The 10,887-nt window shown below is 31.5% G+C and overlaps 2 protein-coding genes across 2 annotated transcripts; both read right to left on the bottom strand.

Moving 5' to 3' along the window:
* Positions 1-219: 219 nt before the first annotated feature.
* Positions 220-6,747, bottom strand: LOC142616583 (uncharacterized). The gene is made up of 3 exons (XM_075789405.1): positions 5,601-6,747; positions 524-605; positions 220-298 (listed from the first exon to the last, which is right to left on the bottom strand). Exons 1-3 carry the CDS (start codon positions 6,745-6,747, stop codon positions 220-222), a joined length of 1,308 nt encoding a protein of 435 aa, XP_075645520.1.
* Positions 6,748-6,797: 50 nt separating this feature from the next.
* LOC142616582 (uncharacterized) lies at positions 6,798-9,704 on the bottom strand. Its single transcript, XM_075789404.1, has 2 exons — positions 8,585-9,704; positions 6,798-7,753 (listed from the first exon to the last, which is right to left on the bottom strand). The coding sequence occupies exons 1-2, from the start codon at positions 9,702-9,704 to the stop codon at positions 6,798-6,800; spliced, it is 2,076 nt and encodes a 691-aa protein (XP_075645519.1).
* Between the last annotated feature and the right edge of the window lie 1,183 nt (positions 9,705-10,887).

Here is a 10,887-nt window from a genome sequence, read left to right as displayed (position 1 = left end):
ACCATCCATATTTGTTGTTGATATTAATGATTTTGGCATTGCATGTTACCAGTAAGTCCTATAATACAAAGTTTAGTCAGTTTATAAAATTATATCTTATTATAAAACATATAAACAGTTACTAATTATGATAAATTCATAATGTGAGAGTATAGTTGATACCTTTGTGTTTGAGTTCCATTCCAAGTCCTTTATTTCAGCCACTGTTTTTTTATTATGTTAGGCAAGTTCTTCATCTTGTGGTTTAGGTAGTTCCTTTGGCAGTATATCTTTTACAGTTATGTCCATTGTGGTGTATCTAACAAAAAATTAGGTATAATTCATTTAAAAATAAGCAGAACAGTTTCTATATGTATATATATGAAAGCAAACTGAAATAAACATTTCTTTCTTAAAGATACCTGCTGGGTTTTTTTTTTAAAACTTGTATAGCATCTATTTTATACAATTTTGTGCTAATATCATTTAAGGAATATTGCTAAGTAGGTACACTGTTGAAAAGAGAAAGTGTAATAATAGTTACTTGTTTCTAATTTTTGCAACTTCTGGAATGTCTAAATTGACGTACAACTTTGTTGCAAAAGTGGACGATAGTTGATACTCACCTACAAAAAAGTTATAAAATTTATAAGCATTATAGATACATAAATATTATGTATTTAATAAATGAGTTAATCAATTGTTACCTCAGAAAGATTTCACAATAGTTGAAGTGACTATTACAATGAATGGCCCTTTATTTGTTTTGTAGAAATCATCATCTATTTGTTGTGTAGTATTTCCCCAAAAAGTTGCTCGAATTGATTTGCTCCTGAATTTGTATATATGTAAATTTGAGTTATTTAAAAATTATAACATATGAGTTTGAAAAGATGTTTATATATCTTACTCTTCTAACAACAGTTGAATGTTTCTCATCTTTGTTGGACGCCCTCTTGTTTTGATCTCCTCAATGGCTCCAATGTAGTCCAATATGCCAATCACATTTGGTAAGAACATATTTTTTTTTAAAGTAAGAATCAGTATTAACATATGAATTTCATTATTTTTTAGTTCTGTAAAAGTAGATGCTTGGCTTGTAAAACAATTAAAATTACCAGTCAAGTAAGTATTGTCATAGCAATGGGAAGCTATTGTTCCATAATTAGCAAATTCAAATTGGGATTGAGGAATTGAATGATCAAATCCGTTGAATTTTGAGACCGAAGTTGTAGAATTGAAAAGTATTTTGAGTTGGTTATGTACTGGACGATAGTTCCCTTTATTTTCTTCAACTAAGAAATTTGTAATTGTATATATGCTGCCTTCATTTAGTTGTGGACGAAAACTTTTAGCAAGATTCTTTCTGATGCTTGCATGTATCAATGTTCCCTACGAATATTTCAAATGAATTATTCCTTAATCAATAGGAGCAGTATATAACAACCATTTTACATTGACTGTTTGCAAGTTTTAATAAAGTAATATTATTCTATTATCAATAGGAGCAATAAATAACAATCAATTTACATTATCTGGTTTCAAGTTTTAATAAAATAATATTAGTACAATTTATTCTAAAAGGGAATCAATTATGAATTTACCTCTTTGTCAACCAATATCATATCAAGGCTGATCAGATCATGGTTGTTTGCTATATTAATTGCATCACACATTCGTAAAACTCTAACTTTCAGTTTTGAATTATCTTTGTCCCTAGATATCTGTTTCAAAGTTGTATACTCCATACTCATCTTAAAAATCTGTAAAAAAAAAACAATATTTAATCAATACAAAAATCAAACAAAAAGATTTTAAGAATTTGAAAAACTAACTGGAAAAATAAAGAAAGTATGCAAACCTAATAATTATTAAGTAATGCAGCAAAACATAATTTAATATACAGTAAATAATTCTAGGGAAACCATAATTTTAGTTTAAGAAAAATCATTAACAAATTTATACTCTTCAGTATTCGACAAAACATAAAGACAATTGGGAAAGAAAAGTGAAATCCTAACAAAAATCTTTTAAATGGAAATAAAAGAGGGAAAATGAATTGTGAACAGTTATAAACAATTGGGAAGGGTAATTGAATAGAAAAAAATCATGCTCACCTTCTTAATAGTCTATTGTTGCAGAGAAGTGTTTTGAATAGTTTGCTGTTGTAGTGAAGGAATGGCGGTTGAAACAATTGAGGAAGAGATTCTCTATTTGTGTGTGTGTGTGTGTGTGTGTGTGTGTTTGTGTGTTTGTCCGAATCAATGTACTGTTTGAAGATTTTATGTTGTGATTCGTCACTTGAATAAGTACACTACTTGAAAGAGTTGACTCATCAATTTTGGACTTGATTAATTTATTCCAACGGGCCGGCCCATTAATTTACTTCAGTAAAAAAAAGCGTATCATGCAATCAATGACATTTTTTTCTCAAAAGTGAGGCTGGGCTTGGGATTGGCTCTAATTGTATATGATGTTGTCACGTAACTCCATAGGTTTCATGGTTATTAGATGAAATGGATTGGGCTTTTTTAGCTTAAGGTATGGGCCTACCCACGTTAGAAATTGAACAATGTAATAAACACACAATAAAAATTTATTTGGAACTTTAATTTTGAGATTTATGTGTATTTGGACAACCGGCTTTTAACTTCTATCTTAATGACCATAGGGCAAGGTTGCATACTCCAGAATAAAGGCTGTTAAATGTAAAATACAATGTCTACACATAAGCTGCTGAAAAATATTTGCTGAAAAATATTTAACTTCTAAGCGTGAATCATGTTGCTAGCTTAATTTGATAATAGAAAATGTTTTCCAGTATAGTTTCATATTTTAGGTGAGTAAATATTTTGTGCAGACATACTATTATATTACTTCAAATATTTACTTCATATTTATTACTTCAGATATTTAATAAGACATAGTTATTACCAAAAAAAAATATTTGAATGTAGTTACAGATCTGGTTGCTAAAGTCCACGTATTTAAGTATAACTGTGCCTTATTAATATTGAAAAACTTTTCCAGAGCGAAACAACCACAGTTTTTTTTTCCCCTTTATGCTAGATGATTGGATCGATTTCATAACTTCTATTAAACACAAACTGATATTTATAGAAAATATCGAAAAAGAGAGATAGGAATATGTGTTCATAACATCCAAATGAACTCATTGAAAATTGTTCAAACACATATCCAATGGAAAGAATGGCCTAATATGCAAACTGATGACCCACAATCGCTCTTCAAAAACAATAGATCAGATAGGATGGAAAACAGTTTCGAATAGTGATAATGCTTTCTCTTTTTTAGCACTCCGCCTTCTTTTGAATAGTAAGCAGTAAGTCATTGGTTCAAATCGAATAATAAGTAAAACGGGCTGAAACTCCTGTTTTTGCTAGCATGACAGCAGCTATAGACTGGCAGCAAGGAGCTTACTGAATGACGAATGCATTGGTAAGTACTTTGTTGGCCTGGGGATCATTAAGCAAAGAATACCCACTGCACCACAACCATACACACTTCATAAAATTTAGTTAAGAATTCAGAAAATAACATGTCAGAAATTAAAATGTAGTTCTGAAAAGCAATAAAAACAGAGTCTCCTATTAAAGAAAATGAACCATAAGATCAATAGGATGCAAAAATAAATAAATAAATGAAGTGTAATAATCATAAGATCACAATAACGAACTCCTCATTTTTAAGTATTTGGTAACTTTCAGATTCTAAAAGGCCAAAAAAATACACTACAAATTATATCAAAAACAAAACAGTAGCTTTCCCCTTTTACAATGAAATATTTTTCGTCACCCATGTATGAATAGTTCAAGGAAATCTCAATTCTGATATAGATGTATCAATATACTTCTTTAAATATATGTACTTTGGCTAAAAAAGTCTGTAATTCCACACCACCAAAAAAAAAAAAAAAAAATTCCAGGTTATCTTTAGACTTTAGACTACAAAAATCTAATTCCATCCAAACATTATAATTTCAGATTTCAAAATCCAATAATTTCAATCCCCCTTACAAATAATAGAATAGGTAAGAGGGAAAACAAAATTTGACAATTAAAGTGAAATGATTTTAAAGGATTACTAACCATTAAAACTCATGTAGGATCTCATTTGGTGGGTGTTTCCACTTATAGGGAGGAAAAGAGTTGTGAGTCAAAATTCCTAAACTGACAACAAACCATAATTGAAAAGAATATTAGGAAAAGAAATTAATACCTTTAACTCTACTTCTGTTTTGATGAAATTAAAGGTTATAGATTGTAGAAAGATTCCACATTATCTCAGCTGAAAAAGAAATTGAATGACGTTAATCCAAAATAGATAAATTCAACACAAACCCATTACCGAAAATACTGAATAAAAATAGTCACATCAGAATTCTGAACCGATTAGTTTTTTTATATTGAGAAACTTGAAATCAGTATTTTAATGAACCTGAAACCTAATAAGCATTCTGTTTCTTTACAGTGAAAACCCAAAAAAATAAAAAACAAAATTCAATTGTAGCAATCTATAAAACATAACAAAAGCAAATATAATTTAATAGGCTTATTGTAAATTAAATTGAGAAAGACAAATTTTGAGAGAAACTAAAAAACAAATCAAAACGTAACGTAACCCAAATAACTAAGCTTTCAATAATTGTACACTAAACTTTCAGATTTGAAAGCCTAAAATGTTAATTAAGGGCAATTTTCCTAAAGTTATTAAAACATGTAAACAGAGATTATAATCGGAGACCAAAGCATCCAAAGAAATAGAATAAACAGTCAGGTTTTAATTCAAATTCGAATCAGTGCGTACCTTCAGAATACACCGTTGAAGAGAAGGGATGGGGGCAGACAACATAATAATTGATAAGAAGTAAATGACAGCCCAAACTCTAGCCATGGTTTAATAGTTTAGGAAGTTGAAGACATGAAGTTCGGTTTTTTTTTTTTTTCTTTTCAAGTGAGAGAGGTGAGAGATATGTATTCAGGTTCACCCAACGGGAAGACAAGACAGTATCACCAAGCCACAAAGCTCATAGCTAAGTTTGATTTAATTTGTCAGAAATATTAAACATAATTAGTTGATGACCAGTTAATTGTAAGTCTCTAAGGTCATATTGTCATGGGGCAGGCCAATTTAAAGGAGCAATGCAATCTTTAAGTTCCAAAGTTGTTTCTGATGTAATATATGTAAACTCTTTTATCCTCCAATCAGAAACCAATCGATTTTCCATAAAGCAGTTCATATATATGGTCCAGAACAGCTCAGAATTCAAAGACAATCTATAGGATTGAGATAAATCAACATCTATAAGTTATTATCTTTTGTTTAAAAAAAAGTTAAAACTTACCTATTAATCAACCGAGATCATAACAATATTGGTTAGATCATGGTTGTTTGCTTCGTTAACTCCATCTCACATTTACTGATATCTGCTTCACAGTTTTCTACTTCATTGCGATATGAAACTGTAATATTAGAACATTTTAAACGTTAGTAAAATTTATATATAATAATGGAGAAAAACCTACTGTTTACAATATAAGTGACAATCTAGTTTACGTTATCAACAATTTGAAATAATTTTAATAAACAGTATGTGTTACCTTTAGGCAAATTATCGAATATTTCTTTGTAGACAATATTTTTTGTATGAAAACGATCAGTATCATCATTTTCTACAATGAGTATCTTGAGACCATCTTTACTTGTAACTCTTGATACGGCAACATATAACTGCCCATGACTGAAAACTAGTCTATCTAAGTAAAGTCCAACACGCTGCAGAGATTGACCTTGGCTCTTATTAATTGTCATAGCAAAGCAAACAAATACTGGAAACTGCCTTCTTTTTAGTACAAAAGGCCATTTGGAATCAGAAGGGGATAAGACTATTCTTGGAATAAACACTTTTTCTCCAATATGAGTTCCTGATATTATTTGAGCCTCTAAAACCCATTTTGATAATTGAGTGACCAAAAGTCTAGTATCATTACAAAGTCCATTACTTTGGTTTAAATTTCGAAGTAACATTATTGGCAGACCTACTTTCAATCTGAGTTTATGATTTGGAATACCAGGGAACTTCAATGAATTGAGAAATTCTATTGGATACATGACATCTTGGTCTAGAATGTTGCTTGAAGCTTTACATAATGAATCTGCACTAAGATATGTCTCTTCATCAACATTAATAAGATCAATCATGTAACCATTTATGTCTTCAACTACTTCATTTGTTGGAGCTAAAATTGCTCTCTCCTCTAAATACTTGGAGTCGTTGAATTTTGTATCAAAGTCAGGATAGGCAGCTTTTACAATATCATTGAAAGGATGAGCACCAGGCTGAATTAGTAAATCATGCGGTATTTCAATCAATGTTTCATCTTCATTATTACTAAGTTCACCATCACCAATTTTCAATATCCATTCAGCAAATTCCCTTGCTGCAATATCACTTGGGTTTTGTGTCAACCTCATATTTATTGTCAGAATGAAAACTTTGCAACTATTCCATAATGATGACTTGTTAATTGATGCTTCAACTATTTGTTCTCTTCGTCCTTTAGATATCACTGGTAATATTTGTCTAAAATCACCGCCAAGAACAATAGTTTTTCCTCCAAAAGGTGTCTCTGCACTGTTTGAGTTCGAAAAACGCAATATATCTCTTAATGACCGGTCAACAGCTTCAAAACAATTTCGGTGTGCCATAGGAGCTTCATCCCAAACTATAAGACTTGCTTTTGTCATAAGTTCTGCAATTTGTGAACCTTGTTTAATACCGCAACTTGAACTGTCTGTTACATTAGTGGTATTTGAAATCTTGAATGAGCTGTTCTCCCTCCAGGCAACAATAATGCAGCAATGCCAGATGAAGCAATTGCAATGACAATTTTACCTTCTGAGCACAATCGGCATATAATAGTCTTCCAGAGATAAGTCTTTCCAGTTCCTCCATGCCCATAAACAAAAAAAAAACCACCTTTATTCTCTGAAATAGAATTAATTACTTCATCATAGATATTTCTTTGATCAATATTAAGACCAGCAAGAAGTTTAATATGTTCTGCTGCCAAAGAGTTTCTATCATAATCCAATTCTTCTTGTAATACTCTATTGTTACTTTGTCTGAGAAGTAATGTATTTGGATATGGTATTGTCTCAAATTCATGCAAAGACCTGCCACTCTTTATCAAAATCTGTTCAATTTCACATAGTGCATAGTTTTGTAATTGGAAGTCATCAAGATGTAGGTTGTCATACCGTAGAACTGTTCTTTGACGATGCAGAATGTCCTCAGATAACAACTGCCAATTTGAAATCCATAATTTATATGGATCTGCAACGTCACAAAAAATCAACATTGTAACAAAAAGTTCTCGCAGCTGTTTTCCTGAAGCCCAACATGATGCATGATTCAAAGCTTCGTGCCACTCTTTATCACCATCAAGCAAACCAAGTGCATAACATGTTGATCTGAAAGTTGGATACACAACATTATTTATAGTTCGTATTTCCTCAAATGATCTAGGTCCTTTAATAACATTGAGTAGCATCTGCAAATAAAACCGTTCTCCACTTGCAGGATGAGCATAATATATACGCCCAATACATCTTCCAGATTTTCTTAATTTCCATTCTTTGTCTCTATTATGCCAAACCCATTTAGTAGGAAATTCAGAATAAGTCAATTCCCTTGCTTCTTCATACAATGCATTCGCTTTCATCCACTCTGTAAATTTGGTTTTTTCGATATCTGGCTTGTTCACAACACGATTTAAATAATTAGTATCTTCAAAAACAACTAGTTGCTCATCCTCATTGTGAAAATTCAGTCTTTGAACAGCAGGCTCTCAATGGTGAACAGGAAATTCGAATATCCTCCAACATGCCTCTATGGCAGATACATATCTACAATTTAAATATGTCTTAACTTCATCAGTATCTGTCATATGCTGCATTCTAGTAGAAGAATCAATATGTAAATTTTCTTCAAGAATCAAAGTTGCATGATCAGGTCCTTTTGTTATATATTTAAATAAGTACTTGATAGATCTTGAACGATTACACCACTCGACATTTATGTGTGCTTGAAATTTCACCAATAACTCAATATTGTTTGGAACTATGAATCGATTATCAAGTTTGACTTCATTTCTTTCAACAAATCTTCCATTATTCCTTCTTCTATATATTGGGAAACCATCTTCATTAATAGTGGTTTGCGAACAAAATTTTTTAGGGAAGTGCTTTGTACATTTGTTTTCAATCATACAACTTGCCTTTGAATTAATAAAGCCGCAAGGACCATGAACCATATATTGTTTGACAGCTTCTTAAACTAAAGAGTCTTCATTCAAATTTGGAATTTCTGCTGAAATTATTCTATCAATTTATGCTGTTGTAGGATGCTTGTCATCATGATGTAGAAAAAGTAAAATGTGTGCATGAGGTAACCCTCTCTTTTGATATTCAACAGTGTAGACAACTGCCACCAAAATAGTAAGTTAGTTACATTTATTTAGATTTACTATTAAACCAAGTAAAGAAGAAGGGAAAAATATTTAAAATATAAAGTTTAGAATACCTGCAATTACTTTCCCAAAGTGTTGACCATGCTTTAAATCATATAAGAGTTGATCAAGCTTTATCTTGAACACTCTTGCAATCACATCAGGTCGATCTTCTACTTTCTGTCCAGGTTTCCTAGATAGGAAAAGATCAATTTCTGGCCATTTCGTGTTGCAAGTGAAGGTAATAAATAGGTCCGGATAACCTGCCCATCTACAGATTGCCATTGCATCTTGATAGTTTTCAATCATATACCTTGGACTTCCAGTGAAACTTGAAGGTAGAACAAATCTCTTGCCTGAACATGCAGGGGTGGTATCTCCTCTCATAACTGCATCTTTCAGTCCTTTATACAATTCTATCCTTAATTTGTCTTGGTTCTCTTTTACCCACATAAGCCGGATTTCTTCAATACATGTGTAGGCATCTACAACAAATTGTTGAAACAATCTACCACCATTTACCAAAGTATGTCCTTCATGTTCACGTTCTTGCAAGCGATATGCATAATATTCTCTCATAGTGACAGAATCAGTTGTATTAGATCTGATTCCATCTACATTACTATACAAAATGCCGAGCCTAAAACCATCTTCACCATATGGGAATAAAAGGGGATATTGTAATGCCATGTATGAAGGATGCAGCACATTAATACGTTGTAACCCTCCTTCTTTTAACTCAACAATAATATCACGATGTGCATTCTCAGCACCAATATCACCAATGATAATTGCTGCAATTTCTGAACATGTAGGCAGGTTATATTCTCTTCCATCTGTAGTTCGTGAGCCAATAAGGCACAATCTTAAATGGTGAACATCAGTATCAAAGAAACGGTCTCTAGACATCCGAAATATCTTCACTAAAGTGTTTGTTTCATCAAACATTTGGACCAATGCATCAACAATAGATGGATCAAGGTCACTATCAATTTCACCATTACTAAAGATATTCATTCTATTTTCAACTTCATTTTCAGTATCGTAGAAATATAATTCTGTAAATTGTGGATCTTGGCCATCATTAGGAAGAAGAGTTCCAATTCTATGATGGTTTTGGCCATTAAGTTTGAAAATGTAAGGGTGTCTTCCATCGTTAATTCTACTATCTACTTTGCCACCCATAGATGTCATTGCGAACATTGCATTATAAGTTCTTATTTGAGTTCTGAACGTTTTAGATCGTTGACTACCAAGAGGATCTAAAAGCTCATCAATAAAAGGAGGTGGTTTCTTAAGCAAAGGTAACTTAACCTTACCCTCCATACAACAGAGAGAGAATTTTGGGTTCCTAGGCCTCTTAGATTTAACTGTTCTCTCTTCATACCATAAAATTGAACTGCAATGCACGCATACATAAGAAGGCGAGCCAAAATTCCAAGGTTCAGTATATTTTCCTATATGAATTTTAAAATATGAGAACAACAATAATGATGTAAACAAAAAAGAATATATATTTTTTTTCCTTTGTAAATTTAAGTCAAGTCATTTACTTGGAAATTCTTCGCAACCACTCTGACTTTTTGATTGTTGGATTTGTTGAGATATATCACAATTATTGAATCCATCTTCTACCAAAGTATCATCCGTACTTATGTTCAATCTAGTTTCTTCATAGGAATGATCCATGCCAACATCAATATCTAATAACCAATGTGAATTGAAAGTTTTATTTTCAATTTTTTATGAAGAATTGTTTAAAAAATTTATAAGAGTAAAGTGGCAGAAGCAGAAACGTACCTCTTGACCCATAAAAATATATATTTGTACCAGGTGAATGGACCATAGAGCAGTCATGCGTTAATGCTGTTCTATCTCTCTTGTATTTTTTCCCCTTTTCAGCAATGACCATTCCCCTGGATTTCCTAGCCTGGATAAGCTTATTTTGTAAACTATTTTTCCTTTCATGCCATTTTCTGCTGGATCGTCTTTCAAACATTAGCATCCGTCTTTTTAATCGTGCTTGTCTTGCATTTTCCATTTTTTTTTATCAAAACCTCAGAAATGAGCTGCTATAAACTGAGATCTTATACATATGTGAAAGTGTGGTATAAAATAAATAAATAAAATTAAAGCATCTATAAGCATTCAATCCAAAACACTATTGTAAACACAATAAAATTAAAATGAATAAACAAAATAAACAAAACTAACAACATCAACATTTATAAAAGCCTGCCAATAAACTGTGCCCAATAGCCTGAGTAGTACAAAAATTAAAAGAAACAAAGTTTAATAAGCAGCAGTACAAAGCTTAAAAAAAACAAAGTTTAATAAGCATTCTGGTAAATCAGAGGCATACATAAATAATGAAATA

The sequence above is a fragment of the Castanea sativa genome, chromosome 11 (assembly GCF_040712315.1).
Source record: "Castanea sativa cultivar Marrone di Chiusa Pesio chromosome 11, ASM4071231v1".
Taxonomy (NCBI): Eukaryota; Viridiplantae; Streptophyta; class Magnoliopsida; order Fagales; family Fagaceae; genus Castanea; species Castanea sativa.
The sequence above is the reverse complement of the archived record's forward strand: the minus strand, read 5'-3'. Positions and strand labels throughout refer to the sequence as shown.